The sequence below is a fragment of the Diabrotica virgifera genome, chromosome 4 (genome assembly GCF_917563875.1).
Source record: "Diabrotica virgifera virgifera chromosome 4, PGI_DIABVI_V3a".
NCBI classification, from domain to species: Eukaryota; Metazoa; Arthropoda; class Insecta; order Coleoptera; family Chrysomelidae; genus Diabrotica; species Diabrotica virgifera.
In genome coordinates this window covers 216860023-216881200 of record NC_065446.1, presented here as the reverse complement: position 1 = coordinate 216881200, position 21178 = coordinate 216860023, and the positions used below count along the sequence as shown (strand labels likewise).

The 21178-nt window shown below is 34.9% G+C and overlaps 1 protein-coding gene across 2 annotated transcripts in view; it reads left to right on the top strand.

Annotated features, from left to right (window-relative positions):
* Positions 1-17197, top strand: part of LOC126883293 (RNA-binding protein 5-B) — a 61395-nt gene extending 44198 nt beyond the window's left edge. For both annotated transcript variants that reach the window (XM_050648648.1, XM_050648646.1), the window contains exons 10-12: positions 11277-11825; positions 12140-12558; positions 16865-17197. In XM_050648648.1, the coding sequence (XP_050504605.1) occupies positions 11277-11825; positions 12140-12558; positions 16865-17008 (1112 nt within the window). In that variant the 3' untranslated portion in view covers positions 17009-17197. The remainder of the gene's footprint in view (positions 1-11276; positions 11826-12139; positions 12559-16864) is intronic.
* Positions 17198-21178: the final 3981 nt, after the last annotated feature.

The following is a 21178-nucleotide window of genomic DNA, read 5'->3' as shown; positions in this document are numbered from 1 at the left end:
AATCTCGAATTTTCAAATAAATTTTTTGGGCCAATAATTATTTATCAATAATTATATAGCTTGGTGAAATAAAAGATTTCTTGGTATAGATTATAAATTCAGAAGCCGGTGAAAATGAAACGAATATTTTAGCAACAATTCAATTGTTAATTAAAAATTTACAGTCGCAATAAAACTTAGAAAGATTATAAAGGTGTGATGGCTATTTAATATTTTGTCGACAAAATATAAATTTTTCATTTTTTTGCATAATCTTTAAATGTTTAAAAAAAACTGTTATAAAAAAATTAACATTTCTCAGAAATTGTTTATTGTATCCTAATTTTATAAAATACTTAAAATGCGTATTTCATAGGTCTTGAAAATGAATGCTTTAAAAAAAATTTCCAACCATTCGCAAAAAAGTTATGAAACAGCAAAGTAAATATACGAAATCTCCGTTGTTTATAATTTGTTTTAATTGTTTCAAAGCTTAAAAGTGAGTCTATGGTACAATCTAATTACTCACAAAGAATGTCAAAAATTAGTGCAATGGTTATATTTTAATCAAAGATTAAAAATACTTTTTTTTGTAATATTTAGCGCAAAAGTAGGCCTGATACAGAGTCGGAGCTAAAATGTTCACTCGAAGCGACTGACACGCAGCATATATTATTTATAAAAGTGTACGTCTCGCGCGGCCAGTCGTCGCTCAGAGTGAAAATTTCAGCTACAGTGCTGTATTATTCTACTTTCGCGCGTGTAAATTACAAAAAAATATATTTATAATCTTTAATTAAAATATAACCGTTAAATTGATAATCGATATTTTTTTGTAAGTAATTAGCTTGTACATTATACTCACTTCTACGCTTTGAAAGAATTAAAAAAATGTATAAACACCGTAGTAATCGTATGTTTATTTTGCTGTTTCATAACTTTTTTGTAAATGGTTGCAAAAAAGTTTTAAAGCATTCATTTTCAAGATATTTGAAATGCGCATTTTAGCTATTTTTTAAAATTACAATATAATAAAAACTTTCTGAGAAACGTTAATTTGTTTATAACTATTTTTTTTAACATTTAAAGATTATGCAAAAAAATAAATTTATATTTTGTCGACAAAATATTAAAAAGGCATCTCATGTTTATACGATTTCAAAGTTTGATCAGTGTATCATAATTATTTTGGTTATTATTGCGACCGTAAATTATTAATTAACAATTAAATTGTTGCTAAAATATTCGTTTAATTTGCATCAGCTTCTAGAACTATAATCTAAACCAAGAAGACTTTTAAGTCACCAAATTATTTAAATATTGGTAGATAATTACTTATCTAAAACTTTATTTGAAAATTAAAGATTTTGTTGGGAAAACCCGCATTTTCCGAGGAAAATTTTCATCGGAGCAGATCGGGAAAAACACGTCTCTATGCAGAATTTAATCACGGTGAATTTTTATTTGAGAGTTTTTGTTGTAAAATTAAAATCTTCGGGAGTTATAGAGCAATAATTGAAAAAAACACGATTTTCGGGCGCCATTTTGTTTATAAAAAAAGTAGCACACTCTCTGAGGACTTTGCATACCTATATTATTAATATATAGGATCTTATAATTCGATTCCGGCAATAAAATTGCTGGTAAATAACTTTTCCCAAAAATGGCCTATTCTCCGATAATCAGCCCAGACTATTGTAACATTAATGGTAAATACCAACGCCTCGACGGTGGGCGCCATTGAAACATTAACACGTCAAATGCCGGTGAAAACATGAATTGAAAATAAAATTTGACACGATGTTGATATGTCATATAAAGATGTGACGTGTTACACAAATTGGAGAACAAGTCCTCGGTTGCTCAGAATCGGAAAGATATGGGGTGGTTCTTCTGCATCAAGATGTTATTAATATGCTCTTATCAGCTTACAAATAAAAATAATAGAAAAATAAGAATATCAAATAAAAAAGAAATAAAATATTGGGCGCCACTGGTTACCTTATGGGAACCAAAAATTATACGATAGCTAAATAAAAAATTAAACAAAAAACTAATCAATATAAATTATACAAAATACTTTATTAAATGAAAGCAAATATGGCGTGACTTACCTTATTGTACTTTACTCAGCTAAATCTTTGTTGGACTTACGATACAAGAGAGAAGGAAAAGACAAATAATAAGATTATATTTTGCAAATCAAACATTATTTATTGAAACAAAAACTTAAATCTGTGATCTCTTACGGTGTTACAAATAGAGATGTACCAGATTACGTGATTACCAAAAAAAAAGAAAATAAAAAGTTTTACAAAGAAAAAATAACACCTTGTTTATCAGTCCTGTTTCTTCCTGGTTTTTTAAGTCCAAGGCACAGTTCACTTCACTAAAGTCGCTTGACAAATGAATTGATATAATAAAAGTATATCAGGTTACCCATAGTTTATAGAAAAATTTCATAGTTCATAGAAAAATTCGGCATTGAATTTATTTTTTTTTTAACAAATATGCACTACTCGAACGAAAATATTAAAAAGAATTTGTTTTCTCGTTTATTTAACGGGATCAAAAAATACTAAAATGAAAGAAAACTTCATGCTTTAACTACGATGTTGAAACTAGTAACACAAAAAATTCTACTCCTTCTGCATAATTCCTGGATCTGACTGCATGTAAGGAAAAATGATACCAAAAGTGGTATAACAATATCGACATCGACAACAGCAGCGAAAATGCCGGAGTCCACGTCCTCTGTCCGTCATGTCAAGCCGAGCTGAGCCAAGCTACCAGAGCATTAGCCAGCCGGGCGAAGACACTTGCAACTTGAAACTACATCTTAAACTTCACTATACTAAACTGGAAACTGACTGATCAAACTAGACTTAACTTCTTGACGGTTCTAACGTAGCTGACTTTCTCCATCTCCTCAAAACTTAATCTCCCAGAATTCAACGCCCCTTCCAGAAATCATTCTATCTTCTCATCAAAAATTCAACGACCAATTAACAGACTTGACACTCAATCAACTTGACCAATAGGAAATTGCAAATTACGCTCTACGTTAAGCCCTCGGACGCACACCAAAACAGCTCAGCCTATCACCAAAAAAAAAATAAACAAACAGATCTCAAAAGTTCGCTACACCTACTTTTCCCATCAAAAATGCTTAGGTCAGCTCTATCAACGATTGTCGACTCGAAAACACTTGAGAAACCTTATCGCTGATCCACTTATCTCTTAGATAAACATACAGCGACATTCTGGCTCTAAAATAAATAAAACTCGAGACTTTCGTCTCGAAAAACCATTAAACCTGTTAGAAGCAATGCCGCCTCCTCTGTAGAATAAAACAATTTGAGGCACTTACGATATCTATGTCAAATTCCTGAGAAAAGTTAGATAAACAACACAATATCAGACGATCGATGAAAAACGAAAAATACACAATATTTAACATCGTGAGAATCACTGAATATTCAATTCCACACAATTCCGGTACAGTTCCTGAAACGGATTCAATATACAGGGTAAATCGATAATACTAGGGATGTACTATAAATACGGTCTTAACACAAAAAAATTTAGGGGTTATATATCAATGACCTTCGTACCGTTACACCCTTCCAACTCAGGAAAATGGTAATCTAAATGTCCATTCGTTAAAAAAATGTGTTGTGCTCGAGGGTCGTCATGTAATATTATCTGACGCATGTTCAACGATACTGCTTCCAAAAATTCCGGCAATTATGTGTCCAGGAAATATAGATCAGTTTCTCCGTTGACGTGATCCTCAAAAAAGTAGGGTCCGATGATATAATTTCCAAGAATTCCAGCAAAAAAACATTCAACGGCCGTCTTGTTTGATTATGTCCATGTTTTGCAAATTATGTCCGTTCTGAATTTATCCCTGCACTCACTGACAAAATTCTACTCTTTCAAGTCATCCTCGTTAAAAAGGGGTATGGTTTGAAAATTTCAATTTTTTTATTAATTTAAATGAAAGTACATAAAGAATATTCTCTGAAAATTTCACATTGATTGGATCAAAATTACCGAAAATACAGGATGTTTCATATACAGCAGCTTCGCACCCATGCGCTTAAGCGTAGTGGGAAACGTTGAATAGCTGTTCCCCTTCTCTTTTGTAAATTACTCTCCGCGATTTAAAAACATTCCGGTGTGCATCACTTTACGGTTTGACAGACAAAAAATAAATTGAAAATAAAGTTGTCAAAACCTTAAACGCGTTTTTCTCAAAACCTCTTTTTCAAAGGCGGAGGACATTGTAACTCAAAAACTGCTTGATCGATCCATCTCAAATTTTGCATAGATTTTCTTTAGACATTTCGTGAGGTAACACTGTTGAAATATTTTTGTTTTATGCTTATTTTTTGTATAACACGTTCCATGCGAATTGTATACATGTGAGCCACATGATGCCTTCACCACTGACCACTGTGCGGACGGCGTGCATGTATGTCTTTGATTATGTACACATTTTAAATTAAAATTTTAAATTATGTACACATTACTCGAAAAACTCATAAGCTAATAAAATCTTTTGAATTTCTTTTCACATGATACAATGACGAGTTTTGATGTCCAAATCCTTTTTTTTTAGGTGTGTGTAAAAATTTGCCACCGATGGTTTATTTTTCAATAGTTTGACTTATTTTATTTTAATATTCTTTGAATTGTACCGAATATAATTATTTAATTTAAAAATAAAATAATTCTACCACAATTTAAAAAAAATCACAAAAATGTGCTTGAAATGTTGATTTCAAACCATACCCTCCCCTTTAAGCTCTTGATGGAATTGTACATGAAATGGATGAAATTCTTCATACATTACTACCACTATTTTCAAAAGCATTTACAATTGCCCTAGTACTAATATGCGGATTCTCAGTGACCCTAAGGATTACATTTAATTTATTTTATAGTTTATTCAATAGTTTTTATTGAATCAGATCTCTCGCGGTCTACGTATCCAGTCCGTTGGAACCGTTCTAGTAAACTTTGAAAAGCTTTTCTTTTTGTTTGTCAGGGAATTCCTGATAATAAATTATTGTTGCTAGTAGCACATTTTTGTTACACTCTTCTATCACAAAAACCATATCAATCAGTTCCTTCTTAGAAAAATTCATGTTAGTAATAGTAATGGTCCTGGATCCCGCGTATCAAAAAAAAATTGTTAATAGTAAGCTGAAAATTTGAAAATAAACGGTGTCTAGTCGGACAAACTTTGATGTACGGGAACACTGGAACAGGAGAAGTTTTAATTGTGGAACAGGTTACATTACAGGTTTTAAACGTCAGACTAAGAAAACGTGCCATGTATTTTGTCGGACAGAACTTCCAATTAATTTGTTACCCTTTCATTAAACTCTCATGCAAAAATCAGACTGCTATTTACCACCAACATAATTCTTGTCATTTGACATGTTCTACGTTCTACGTGTCGGGCTTATTAAAATTCCCAACATATTTACCAAGCAAACATTTTTTCATAATATGATATATTATATAGATAAACTTGCTATTGAATAAACTTATTCTATTGCTATTGAATAAAACAACCTGCTAGTTTTCACAATCATAAACTTGTCAGGATGACACGTTCCACAATTAAAACTTCCCCTGTTCCAGTGTTCCCATACATCAATGTTTGTCCGACTAGACACTGTTAAGCTATTAACAAATTTTCAGCTTGCTATGAATCAACTTTTTTTCGTACGCAAGATCCAGGCCTGTAACAAAGCAACAGGAACTAAAAAAATAGTATAATATCAAACTTTTAAGCAAGTTTAGTGTCAAAGTCATAGCCAACTAGGTAGAATATTGTGTTTATATTTTACACACCAACAATCTTTACTACATAATTAATATACTAATTAACTATTCTAAATGGAAAAAATATACTAAAATCACAATAAAGATGCACTAGAAATAAACAAACAAGACACGTTACTTACTTTCCGTGTCCGGAACACCAACAACTTTAAATTCTGTATTTCCAATGGTTGGCCACATAGATGGCCCTGTCATTTGCTATAATTAAGTCTTGTTCTGTGCAGGTCTCTCTCATCTCTGTGCATGATAGCAGATGCCGGCTGGTCTGAACCGCGCCACAGTCGCAGGTATCGTCCTCCTGGTATCCCCATTTTTTCAGGTTACTAGCACAACGTGAAACGCCGGTTCTTAGTCTGTTTAGCGCTTTCCAAGTCAGATACGGTAAATTGTGTCCAGCAGCCATTTCCTCTGAGGGAGGAAAATGTGTCGCGGTAGCTGACGCTTGCCATAAGTGTATTCGGCGCGTCTCTGGCGCTTCGGGGATGGATCTTGATGTTTTCAGGAAGCTTTTCCGAGATCTTAGTCTGCTTGGCTGAGTTTGGTGGTCATATAAGGGGTGTCTTCGGTCCGTCTCCTGCTTTTTCCGTTCTATCTCTGACGTGACCTTCCTCCTGATAGGTGGTGGAGCAATTCCAGCAATGGGGTATACCTCTTCGATAGGTGTCGGTTTCAGGCAACCCGATATTATACGGACCGTTTCATTTAGAGCCACGTCGACGTTCTTTGCGTGAGCAGAGTTTGCCCATACTGGTGCTCCAAACTCCGCGGCCGAAAAACATAATGCCAAGGCAGAAGTGCGGAGAGTGTTTGGTTGTGCTCCCCATTTTGTATTAGTTAGCTTGCGGATGATATTATTTCTGGCACTTATTTTCTTCTTGACATCTTGACAGTGGTATCGGTAAGACAGAGTTCTATCCAGACGGAAGCCAAGGTATTTTGGCGTCTTGTTGTGTTCCAGCATCTGACCACGCCATTCCACCTCCAGCGACCTTCGGGCATGCTTGTTTCTCAGGTGGAAAGCACATACCTGGGTTTTTGTGGGATTGGGTTTCAGATGGTTTTTATCATAGTATAGAGCTAAATCTCCCAGGGCATCTGTCAGTTTCACTTCGACTTCATTGAAGGTTCTTCCCTGAGCTGCTACCGCTGTATCATCAGCGTAAATAAATTGCCTTGTTTGTTGGTGTATGGGTTGGTCGTTGGTGTATATGTTGTATAGAATCGGCTCGAGGACACTTCCCTGTGGTAGTCCATTTTTTTGGTCCCTCCACCGACTGTTCTTGGACTGGAGCGTTACGTAGAAGCGTCTATTCTGGAGGAGACATTTCACTAACCTTGTTAGTCGGAAATCCTTTGTAGTTTCGTAGAGTTTTGCGAGTAGCCGTTGATGGTTAACTGTATCATAGGCGGCAGTTAGGTCTATGAACGCTACTCCTGTTATTTCCTTCCGTTCAAAACCATCTTCAATATGTTGGGTGAGATTAAGAATTTGACTGCAGCAGCACTTTCCGTGTCTGAATCCTGCTTGTTCTGGAATAATTTTAGTCTCCACATATTCTGCGATCCGGTTCAGTATCATTCTTTCAAAGGCCTTGAAAAGGTGGCACAAGAGAGATACAGGTCTAAAACTCTTTGTATCCGCCGGATCCTTCCCTGGTTTTAAGAGGGCTACCACTCTAGCTTTTCTCCAGATTTTGGGGATTTGTAATGTACGGATGCAGCAATTCATCATTTTTACGAGCCACTCTACGGTTTTTAGTCCAAAGTTCTTTATTTGCTCTGTTCGTATGTCGTCCAGGCCAGCCGCTTTATTATCTTTCATTTGATGGATCGCGCCTCTCATCTCCTCTAGACAAAAAGAGGTACCTAGAACATCTCTTTCTTCGTCGATATTCCGTTGAGCTCTCACCTTGTTCTTTCTTGATGTCGTCTTACCGTTCATTAGAAGGTGATGGGCTATCTGATCGGGTGTGACTTCTGTCATGTTGACTGCCGGAGCAGCCGGATCGTTGCCAAGATTCCGAATCAGCTTCCAGGCACGTCTGCTGTTTTGTGTCATGTCCAGACTCGTGACCAGCTTGCACCACCTTTCCGTTCTGTTGGCGGATATCGCATGTAACATTTCCTCCCCAGCCTGTATTGTCGCTTCCGAGAAAGAGTCTTCTTCATATAGCTGTTCGTATCTTTTAAGTAGGGGTTTAGATTCTTCATTGAGCCCCGCTATGTACTCAGTTCGACAACCTCTAGGGATAAATTTCCGTGATACTTGCTTTACGATTTCTACAAATTTATCGTACGAATCAGGGCAAGGTTCTAGCTGGGAAACTTCTTGATCCAATGTTTAAGAGAATGTTTCCCATTTTGCTTCAGTAAAGTTGAACCTTCTCTTGAAAGGAACAATTTCGTATCTGATTGCCGCGTTGGAAAGACAAATTATTAGTCTGTGCTGTGTCTTTGGGAGGGCGCTTCCAACGATTTTTGTCACCTGATCTCCAATTCTGTCGCTGACAAATATATTGTCTGGGTTGTAACCTCTGCGCCATCTTCCGCTGTTGAACGACGCAGGCTGCTTTAGATCGTGAATAAGTTTTAGGTTCATGCTTTCAGCCCATTTTTCTAGTTCTTCGCCATTGGAATCTGTTTCGTTGTAACCCCACGCGACACTGTGACAGTTGAAGTCACCCAGTACGAATTTGATTTGCTGTGATTGAAAGTTATTCGGTTTCTCAAAAGCAAAGTCAGCGTTTGGTGGTTTGTAGATTGACGTTACTGTACAGGAGTTTATCTCCACTGTGAGGATCTCGATGTCATTTTGATCTGTTAGAGATGTGGATGCTACGTCGATATCTGGTCTGACGAAGACTGCGCTACCATATTGGTCGTGTGGTCTCTCCAGTATGAGCTTCATACCCCGAATCCTTGGTCTGCGGCTTGCAGTACCTCTATGGGTTTCTTGAACCAGTAGAACATCGACACCATGTTCTCTGCACATATTAGACAATAGGTCTTCTTTATCTTCTGATAGTCCTTCAATATTAATTGAGGTCGTCATCAAAAATGGCCTTGATAAAGACCGTTTTGATTTTGATTGCATCTGTGTTGTTGGTGCAAGACACGTTGAATGTTACAATTAGCACTCCCGAATCATGATTTACAATGTATAAACTTTGTAAATCATTATTTGGGATTTACAATGTATGTATATACATTGTAAATTATGATTTGGGAGTGCTCCTTGTAACATTTAATGTGTCTTGGTTTGTTTATTTCTAGTGCATATTTTTGTGATTGTAGTATAGGTATTTTGATATCTGGCCAACCTAATAAAATTTCACCTAATTGTTGTTGCAAAGAATCACAAATAACTCACAAAATAAAGCAATTAGGTATAGTGATTGTTTAAGAAATAATAAAGTACGATAAACTAGCATATCATTAAAATACAATGTGTGTCATTAAAGAAAACTAACAAAATACTCATCCAAGTTTCGATCAACCCTGTATATCCAAATTAAATATTTCGATATGTTAATAATTTTGGACAATAGTAGACTATATTAAAAATCGTTTGAATATGAATATGGTTTTTTGATGTCAAATCTCGACAATTGTACAGGGTGTTAATATTGCTATGACATTTAAAAAACTTTTAAACTACCTCGTATAACATTGCAAAACTTTATATTAAGAAAAACGACAACATCGAGGATAGTCAAAAATGTAAAAATATCCAGGGTGTTCCATTAAAAAAAAAAGATAAGTTTTTCCCTGTTAACCCATTAACGCCTACGGGTACCATATGGAGTCAACAAATTGCGTACGCATCAGAGTCTATTTACCATATTATTAGGTAAATTTAGCAGAGAGATTCGGCCTATTTGTAATTCAATGTTACCTCTTCTTGAATGAACAACTCAAATTTAGTTTTATACCTATTTTGCAATGTAATAAATTTTTGAATTTACTGTTGGTTTTGTTTTTGCCAAAACAGGAACACTTGCTTCGTATAAGTGTTTTATTTATTACTTTTTGCACTAGGAACCTCGTTTTTGTTTTCAAAAGATTTTCTAAAAACTTTAATAAACAACTTGTACGGATTTTCGTAATATTTTATCTTTTGGTTTTTGCGTAATTAGGCCAAATGGGACCGCTAGGCGGTTTGCTGGATATATTGTTTTCACTATTCTTTTTTACTTTTTATATTTTTAGAGGAATTTCTTTGAAAGAAGATCTCGATATAGCTTTGGAGAAAAACGAAAGTAATAACGATGTTTTTGACGTTTACATAGAATCTTCATATACTAACATTTTGACAGACGAAAATTTGGCAGATGAAGATGACGTGGGTTTTATTGTTAATTGAAATCGTAACCAGAAGTCTTCAGGCGCGGAACTTGTATTTTCGAATAATACGAGAATCACAGGCACCGATAACGACACGATCATAGAAGAAACCACTTAGATCCACCCCGTACTAGCAGAGCAATTCCATCTGCGCCAACTGATGGAGGTCTAGTTATGTTCACGTGGCAGCCAAATGCAGATTTTTGTGAAGAAAGGGATTTGGTTCCTTCAGTGTATGATTTTCCAGAGTCTGATTACTCAAAGTATGCTGGTTCAAGCTTCTCAGAACTTTTTAGATTACACCAACAAGAGAAAAAAAACATTGTTGTTCCTAGGCTAAAAATATTGCTTCAAAATGCAATAATAATATGGGTGGCACTGATTTGATGGATAGCGATGTATCTTGCTATCGAATTGGAATCTGTCCTAAGAAAATGGTATTGGCCTATTTTTACATACCTAGTGGACGCGAACATTCAAAATGCGTGGAAGTTGTATAGAAAATCTGGTCGTAACATTAGCCAATTGGAATTTACACGGGCCATTATCCAAATGTGTCTAATAAGACATAAAATCCCACTGAAAGCACCAGGAAGAGTGTCCGCAGCTGCAAGAAATGACTCAAATTGGAGATATTCGGTACGATGGATTAAATCATTTTGTGGTTTCTGCACCAGAAAACAAAAGAAGAAGATGCGTACGGATTGGATTTTTAAGCAATTTTCATACCAAGTACTCTTCAGGAATATTTATCGGGTTGGCGCTTAGTGGTCCCATATGGGAACAGTTTTTTTCTCAATAATTATTTCATTTATAAACCATGTTCTGCTTACGTTTTGTACAAAATACTGTTACATTTAAAAATTTTTAATAAATTTTGTTGAAAACAAAAAAAATTTCTTCTCGGCGTTAATGGGTTAATATGGGTGGCCCTGTATATTTGAAAATACTTTTTAAAGTATGGTTCTATCTCTATGCTCCAACTTTTACCGTTTCGTATCTCTTACAACAATAAATAATTAAACTTTCTTGGACTAAAGCCGCACCAATAATGTGTGTAACAATTTTCAATTTATAAAGTTAATTTTTTATAGCTGTTCCCGATACCGCCCGTTACATATATGATAAGAACACTGGTTACCAATACTGCCAGACTACTGGTCTCTATTATGATCCTAGTTCGAAATATTACTGGAATACGAGCATTCAAAAGTGGCTGTACTGGGATCATGACAAGCAAACTTATAGTTTGGCTCAGGCTGAGGATACTTCCAACAAACAATCTACAATAGAGAGTAATGCTACTCAAGAACCTGAATCAAAAAAACAAAAAGTTGACAAACAAGATAAAGTGAAAGTCGCGAAAAAGATTGCAAAAGATATGGAGAGGTGGGCTAAAACGCTTAACCAGAAAAAGGAGAGCTCCAACGTGAAAGCAGCTACTGAATTTATTGGATATGCCAATATGGCTTCGGCAGACATAGGATTTTCTGTTTTGGAAAAGAAAGCCTTAGTAGGACCCACTACATCAGCTGCCACTAGTTCTACTCCACTTGCACCTTACATTAAGGAAGTCGATGATCGGTCACCTACTCTTCCAGGTCCTCTTGTAGCAGCGTATGGCGGAGAAAGTGATTCTTCGGGTAAGTCTACATATTTTCATATTCGCTACCTTCATTACATGTGTTCTTTTTTTTTCTGTAGACATGACTGTTTTTTTTAATGTGTCAGTTTGTTGTATTCTAATAATTTCTTTTGAGCGTGCTTCATTATAACTAAACTATGTACAGCGTTGGTGCATTATCGTCCTGACCTAAAACCTTGTTCTTCTACCAATGTTATAATTTCATTCAGTTTGTTTGTTATCACTTTGGTTGTTAATTTTAATTTGATTAATATTCATATTTATTCATTCATTTCATGTATATACATTAATTCATATGCTTTTTATTTACAGGTGAGGAAGAAGATGACTTCCTAGACTACACAAATTTGATTTGCAACCTCTGCAAACGTAGATTAAACTCAGCAGAAGCTTTAACCAAACATTCTAAGATGTCATCTTTGCATCTACAGAATCTCGAATTACGCAACAAGAAATCTACTAAGTTCGATGAGACAGTGGCTGATAAAGCTGCTTACCGTGATCGTGCTAAAGAAAGAAGGATGAAATTTGGGGATCCAGATGCTCCAAAGCCTAGTAAGCTCAAAGAAAAGTACTTAAAAGCACGAGAGGCGGAGATTTCAATGCCGTCTTCTTCTGTCTTGGAGCCCATCGGGGCTGAGAACGTTGGAAATAGGCTGTTACAAAAAATGGGATGGACAGAAGGTCAAGGTCTAGGAAAACAAAATCAAGGAAGGACAAGCATCATTCAGGTAATTATCCCACACGTATTTATTTTTGTACTTTAGTGTTACTACATACTATGGTCACTAAGCCTAGCTTGTTTCTTGCGTGCGTTCAATTTGAGCCCTGTGTTAGCTCGTCTGGGAGTCAAAGTGGCAGCCTTAAGTGTTCTCCTAACTGTCCACTGAGTAACGGTGACACCTCATACGTCCCTAGAGGTTTGCTTCAGGACAATGGATCGATCGTCCCTCTCTGTCGTTACATGTCGATGAACTGTAATCGACCTGGTCATCGATTGTAGCTACCAGTCTACTCGTATAGACGGTAAGCCCTTCAGACTGCAGACTACGTCATAAGTAGGCGATAGGCGACTGTTCTCTGACTACAGCCCTCTCGTAATAATGCACAGCTTTCACTGGTGAAATATCCATTTGTAAAATATGTATTCGGGCGATTCCATTTCAAATCACTCACTTTTGAATCAAAAAAAACTTTTGGAACTCCGATTTGTCTGAAAATTGGTATAAAGCTTCTGAGGGACGTAAAAATAAGATATTTAAGGTCAAAAAGTCTTCTTCTTTTTTTCTCAAAATGTTACTTTATGTCATTTTACAGTGATTAGGTGTTTATTTAAACAAATTTTCATTTTCTGTCGTAAAGTATCAATGGAAAAAATAACATTTTAATAGAAGGGGCTCAAAAATGTCATTATATGGCATTATAACAAGTTATTTTGATTCAAAACAAGTTTTTGATCAAATTTTGTAGTGTAGAAAACATTTTTATTTATTTTAATGTTTTACATTTTTCTCCATTCTCAAAATATACATCATAATCGATTTGGCTGAAAATTTGCCGACAGATAGCCAAAACATAGGACTTTAAGTGGTTAGAAGGATTTGAATTATATTACAATATCAAAAAAATTACATGCAATATCATAGTCAAAAATATAGGCGTCTACTGTAAGTACAATTAACTCGGAAAATATCGACCTCACGACAAAAATTGTTAAAAAGAAATTGTATTAATTGTAAATACGATTTATTTGGAACAATTTCAGTTCCTACCATTTTTGTCGAAAAGTTAAAAATGGCGGAGATATTGAGCAAAAACGGTTCTCGTTTAAAATCAAGATGGCGGCTAACGCAGCGGAGGAATTCATTCGCGATTTTAAATTTAGGCCACTATTGACCCCCCTAAAGATTAGAAAAATAAAATTTTGGGCAGTTCGGCATGCAAGGTCAAATGCTATTTCGACTGGACTAATATACTTCTGAGTCTGATATTATTGCATGTAACTTTTTTGGTATTGTAATATAATTCAAATCCTTCTAATCACTTAAAGTCCTATGTTTTGGCTATATGTGGGCAAATTTTCAGCCAAATCGATTATGATGTATTTTGGGAATGGAGGAAAATGTAAAAACGGTATTTTAACGTTTTCTACACTATAAAATTTGATCAAAAACTTATTTTGAATCAAAATAACTTGTTATAATGCTATATACAGTAGAACTCCGAGTATCCGTGCTCCTCGGGACCGAAGGGTGGCACGGATAATTGAAAAGCATGGGTAATCCAAACATGTATTTCTTATGTATAATACATATGTACATAAACACATACATATATGTACCTACCATAAAAAGATAACAGAAAACATAAATCTTTCATTATGAGTCTCTCTTTCGTCATATAGAGTTTCCGTGGAGTGATTTACGATGACGTTATTTTGATAAAACCTCAAAAACGCAACTTGAGTAATAGAAAATCATAGCACTGATAATCCGCAGCACGGATAATCCGCACCCGGAAAATCGGGGTTCTACTGTAATAACATTTTTGAGCCCCTTCTATTAAAATATTATGTTTTGCATTGATAATTTACGATAGGAAATGCAAATTTGTTTAAATAAACAAATCACTGTAAACTGACATAAAATAAAAATATTTTATTTTTACGTCCCGCAGAAGCTATATACCAATTTTCAGACAAATCGAAGATCCAAAAGTTTTTGCCTGAGTGATTTGACATGGAATGATGGAATCGCGCACAACCATTCACTTACTCCACTTCGATGTGTACACACACATCAACGTTGTAAAAGCGACCGAGACGACCACCGGCAAATTTGTAAAGGTCTGTGTTGCGTAGAACATGCCCGTTATAATGTTTGTTGCATTCCCTGAGCCCATCAGAATCAAAACCTGCTAAATCCTAAATTTTTCGTTCTGCTAAATCCAAATTAAAGTACAAATTTCTGAAGATGTAAGGGGCATGTAGAAAAGTGACAAATTGTGTGCAATTTTATGGTATTTATAGATGCCCCTGTGATTTAGAAATGCCGGATACTTTTTGGAAAATTGACATTTAATGTTTTTTAGCCTCCTTGCAAAATATTAAAACATGGATCTGGTAGGTTTTGATTCTATAGGCCTCCATTTGTATAAAACAATTATTATTTTTTGGAAGCTCTATAATAGACAATATTTTTTTGCATTAGTTGTTTTCGAAAAAGCACGTTCTAATTCTATAAAAATGAAAAAGGTCCTATGTAGCAAAGATTTAACATTAGCTCTTAAAGTACGCCTAACAAAATGTTACGTCTACAGTGTACTATTGGGACCGTGCAAGTTCGGAAAAGCGACACCTGGTTTCTACGCTCTGCACTTTTAATTATATTGGCCAATCATATGGTCCTGGTTACTGGAAAATTGTCAAGAAAAAATAAGATTTAGGTTATGTTATTAAAACGTAAACAATTATTGTATGTAGTAATAGTAAATAAAATTAGTTATTAAAATGCAGTACTGCAAGCAAAATACAATTAATTAAATTTACCTTTATATAATAATTGCATATCATATCAATATTGTGGAGCAATATATAATTTTTCTTCTTCAATGACAATAGGTATGAAATGTACGTCAATTTGACAATTTCAATTGACAATATGAATTATTTAATAAAGTTGCAATATTTCTCCGCTATTCGCGCACGATCGTTTCGCGTATCCCTTCCAAGTACTTGCACACCGCGAATACTATGGAGTGGAATCATGGACGTTAAATGTAGACACAATGAGACAACTTAACGCCTTTGAAATGTGGACCTATAGAAGAATTATGAGGGTTTCCTGGGTAGATAGAGTTACGAACAATGAAGTACTGAGAAGAATAGGTAAAGAGAAGGAAGTTGAACTTACAATTAAAGAAAAGAAGCTACAGTATCTCGGACATGTGATGCGGGGCGAGAAGTATGGCATCCTACGACTCATAATGCAGGGAAGGATAGATGGCAGAAGAAGCATCGGAAGAAGACGAATTTCATGGTTGAAGAACCTGAGAGAATGGTTTGGATGAAGCTCAAAACATCTGCACTTTTAATTATATTGGCCAATCATATGGTCCTGGTTACTGGATAATTGTCAAGAAAAAATAAGATTTAGGTTATGTTATTAAAACGTAAACAATTATTGTATGTAGTAATAGTAAATAAAATTAGTTATTAAAATGCAGTACTGCAAGCAAAATACAATTAATTAAATTTACCTTTATATAATAATTGCATATCATATCAATATTGTGGAGCAATATATAATTTTTCTTCTTCAATGACAATAGGTATGAAATGTACGTCAATTTGACAATTTCAATTGACAATATGAATTATTTAATAAAGTTGCAATATTTCTCCGCTATTCGCGCACGATCGTTTCGCGTATTCCTTCCAAGTACTTGCACACCGCGAATACTATGGAGTGGAATCATGGACGTTAAATGTAGACACAATGAGACAACTTAACGCCTTTGAAATGTGGACCTATAGAAGAATTATGAGGGTTTCCTGGGTAGATAGAGTTACGAACAATGAAGTACTGAGAAGAATAGGTAAAGAGAAGGAAGTTGAACTTACAATTAAAGAAAAGAAGCTACAGTATCTCGGACCTGTGATGCGGGGCGAGAAGTATGGCATCCTACGACTCATAATGCAGGGAAAGATAGATGGCAGAAGAAGCATCGGAAGAAGACGAATTTCATGGTTGAAGAACCTGAGAGAATGGTTTGGATGAAGCTCAAAACAACTATTTAGAGCTACTGCCTCAAAACTTAAAATAGTTATGATGATTGCCAACCTCCGTAGCGGAGATGGCACCTGAAGAAGAAGAAGAAGATTAGTTGTTTTAATTCCATGTTACACAACATAAAATTACTAAGCATAAACTGCATGAGTGAGTCGATTTTTTGCTCACAGGCGTATTTTCATGTGTGTGCGTTTGGGGGGGGGGGGATATGTAAATAAAAGTTTTAACATTTTGTTTTTGTTTATAGGCTGAACAACACAGTAGCACAGCAGGTTTAGGTAATAAGCTAGCAGGATACACGGCTGTTGCAGGTGAAAGTTATAAAGACTGCGTTAAGAAGATGATGTACGCTCGTTACCAGGAGTTGACAGAAAAGGAACTAAACAACTAACGTCTGGTGTTTATTTTTGATGTGTTTATTGATTGATTGTGTATATAAGACTTTATTTGTAGGATCTTTATATTATTTTATATATTTTCTTTATATATTCAATTTCTGAGCGCTTAGTATTTAATATTTTAGCATAGGAATTGCTAATTATTTTTATATTTTTTGCGTTTTATTATATTATTTATCTTTCGTGTATTTTTTTAATTTGTTATATTTTGTGCGTTTTCTTATATTATAGAAATGGCACACATACTGGCAGAATGTAAAATAGCAATGCTTTTATAAAGTTAACATACTTCCTGTTGATTTGATTTTCCGTAAGTCATGACACCATTTCATTGGCGATCAAGTAGTTGTTTTAGGACTTCCAACGTTACTATTAAGTAAAAAAACATAAATTTACGATTGCATCGCTTACATAAAGATACCTTTTAGAGAATAGTTCGACAAAATAGTCTGATATTACATAAACCACTGGAAACAACGGTTTTATAAACGTTAGCAAATGTTTATTAATTAATTATCGTCAACTGTTTTGGTATTAAATATCTATCTTCTCTGTATAGCTATTTCAACATGTGTACAACTATGCAGTGTTGCTAACAAGTTGGTGAAATAGTTTAACAAAACTTGAAAAATCCACAAGGAAAAAGTTTTCCTATAGTTGGCTGTATACCATGTAATACAAAAAACAATAAAATCCTTTATAAAAGGTATATTTAAAATCCCTCAAATGGGCTACATCAAAATCACAACTAGTTTTCGACTGGTTTACCAGTCATCATCAGTGCTTACCTAAAATGAATATAACCTGGTAAAATAATGCAAAGATATTAAAATTTTGACTACGGTTAAGAAAAGTTACAATAAAGAATTAAACATACTTCGTCAAATAGCCTTTAATAACGGTTACGATCCACACATCATAGACAAGCTCATTCATAAAAGACAGCTTAAAGTCTTACGACATGCTGCGTTCCCTAGGGATTCGGCAACCAAACCTTTATGCTTCTATACCCTTTCACCAAGATGGGCTATCTGGGGATATTTCGAATATTATCAAAAGATCAGTAGACAACATCCAAATTTCTTTTAAAGTATCCAACAACTTAGGACAATCTCTATCCAATTCCAAAAATAGCATTAATTACATGAATGGTAGTGGTGTTTATAGACTACAATGTTCTGACTGTGATGCTACTTACATAGGAAGAACTTGTAGATCACTTGCTTCTCGCTCTCTTGAACACACCAAAAGAGAGAACACCTCTACTTTTTCTCAACATCTCAAACATAAAAAGCATACATTGAATATCCCAGATGATGTCGCTCTACTTCACAACATCCCACAGAAAGACTTCTTAAAATTAGACTTGTACGAGGACCTAGAAATAATCAAAGAAAAACAAAAAAGTCCGAATTGTGTCAACCGCCATGTTTCGTTCAATCGGTACTTCCAACCACTCCATCGACAACTTTTTTCTTAACACATTTACAATATCACTTAACCCCCTGTCTACTGCTTCGTTCACATTCACACTTATAATAATTTATCTGGTACTAGCCACAATAATCCTTTTGTCATCTTCAGCCATCTAACCACTTTTATCTATCCATAACATACATATAAATTACTGATATCATCATCCACAGACATCCACATTATACAAATTTTCATCTACGTACAACCCACCACCATATTTCTACATACGGCTATTCTCACCCTACCTATTCAATCTGTCATTACCAACATATAACACTCATTTATAGTAAAACCAAATCAAAAGCCTAATTTTCTTTCTGGGTCTCGTTCATGTTCCTTATTTTCTCACAGACATCTCATACCCCCCAGCCCCTACTGTCATCATCATATGACGGTTTTGGTTTTTGGACCCTTAGGGATCCGGGCAGCCTGCGAGGTCTTTAGGAATTAGTCGCCTAAGTTTGAGCTTGTGCTTTCTTAATGATACATCCCCCTAGATTATTTAAGACATTTTTACACCTCAGTCACCTTCATTGTGATTTCTGACACACTTATCTACACAAATTCCGACAGCTACCAATAAGTTAAATAAATTCGATAACTTTAAATCAACACAAAATTGCTTTTTTAAATCTTAGATCTCTTGATAATAAGATTTGATTACTGAATTTAGTTCTCGAATACAAAACTTTTGTAGAATGTGGCTTGCCTAACTACCTTCACTTACAGTATACGTGAATACATTTTTAACTACAACATCTAGTTTACTGAATTTTAAATGATAATTTTCACAATGAAGTGTGTTGTTACATCATTTCTAATTTTAACAAGCTGTAGGTACACCATAGTCTTTAAATATGACAGGTTAATTTTCAACTTCCTGTGGAACTGTCATTTCTGTCTTGTCATCGTTCGGAGGTCTCTATCATTTCATTGTCACTTGCTGTCATACTTTCACCATGTGAACAAATCAAATCCACAGCTCAGATGTTACCTGAGGCATATTAGCAAAATATTTTAAACATCCACGCTTAATGTAGCATTTTAAACTGATGTTTCCTTGATGGACTACTTTTACTGGGCTTTGACCCACATATTTTTGTTAAATAATATCTTGGTGGTTAGCATGTACATTGCACGTGAGTATAACCTACAACTTTTCTTACGTAGTCAAAATTTCAGTATCTTTGCATTATTTTACCAGGTTATATTCATTTTAGGTAAGTACTGATGGTGACTGGTAAACCAGTCGAAAACTAGTTATGTGATTTTGATGTAGCCCTTTTGAGGGATTTTAAATATACCTTTTATAAAGGATTTTACTGTTTTTTTTACAAAACTTGGTTGCTATGCAGCAAAACTGAACTTCCCAATCATCCCTGTTGCTACACACCTACACACGTTCTGACCATTAATACAGTTAGTTTTTTGAGCTGTTGGAATAGCACGGTTGTACAGCGAAATCGGTCGGCGTCGGGTACAAGCTTTTTTGTCTAACAACAAACCTACACACACACACACAAACACACACACACACACACACACACACAAACACACACAAACACACACACACACACACACACACACACACACACACACACACACACACACACACACACACACACACACACACACACACCACACACACACACACACACACACACACACACACACACACACACACACACACACACCAACCGTTGTCAGACACTACAGTTGGGTGGTTTAGTCGGAACGTGTGTAGGTCCTTTTATACGAGGTATGTCAAAAAATATGAATTTCGCAAGAGTAAAGTACCTTTATATTTCGCAATACCGAAAATTTTTATTAGGAACAGTTGTTTGGAATTTAAAACTATGTTTTAATATGCAACTACATCCTTCTAATAAAAAAAAAAGAGTGTGTGTGTACTTTGTATGCACGTAAGAAGTTATACTTCTATATGATTTCAACGAAATAAATATACTTTAAGCAGTTTATTTGTAAAATCCACGAGGAAACGAAAAAATTTTTTCCTGTAGTTGTCTGTATACCATCAATCACAAAAATTGGAAAAAAATCTTTTGTAAAAGGTATAAAATTTTATACCTTTTACCTTTACCTTTTATACCTTTTACAAAGGATTTTTTTCCAATTTTTCAGTTTATTTGTATTTCACTTAAATATTAAGCTAATTTTAATACTTACTACTTTCTAAAAAAATAATATTAAACAATAAGTACCAAAAATAAAAAAAACAAAGTAAAGCAAGGCAACATGAGGTGTTCCTAAGCGGTGACCCATCCAAATCTTAACAGCGCTATACACTGCTTGACTGCGGTTATCAAGCGACAACCGTGTTAATCAGCTATGGTTGTAAAATCAATCTAAAATGAATTATTTTGACAGATTTTACAAATAATCTTCTTTTCATCATATTTTAATACCAATAATCCTATTCCCGACGAAAACAAATCCAAAGACACGAAAATTATAATAAATGTATTTACTACAAACAACAATATATTTTTTTCACACTTTATTTACACTGGTACATATATAATATAGCTCAACAGGCCTTAAAGGCCCATGGCTTGGAATTTCTTCACGGTTTTTCTCCTGTCCATGGCCGCAGTTCTCCAATTTGATATCCCGATTGTTTCCAGGTCTTGCTTACATGCTTCTAGCCACTTTTATTTTTGCTCTGC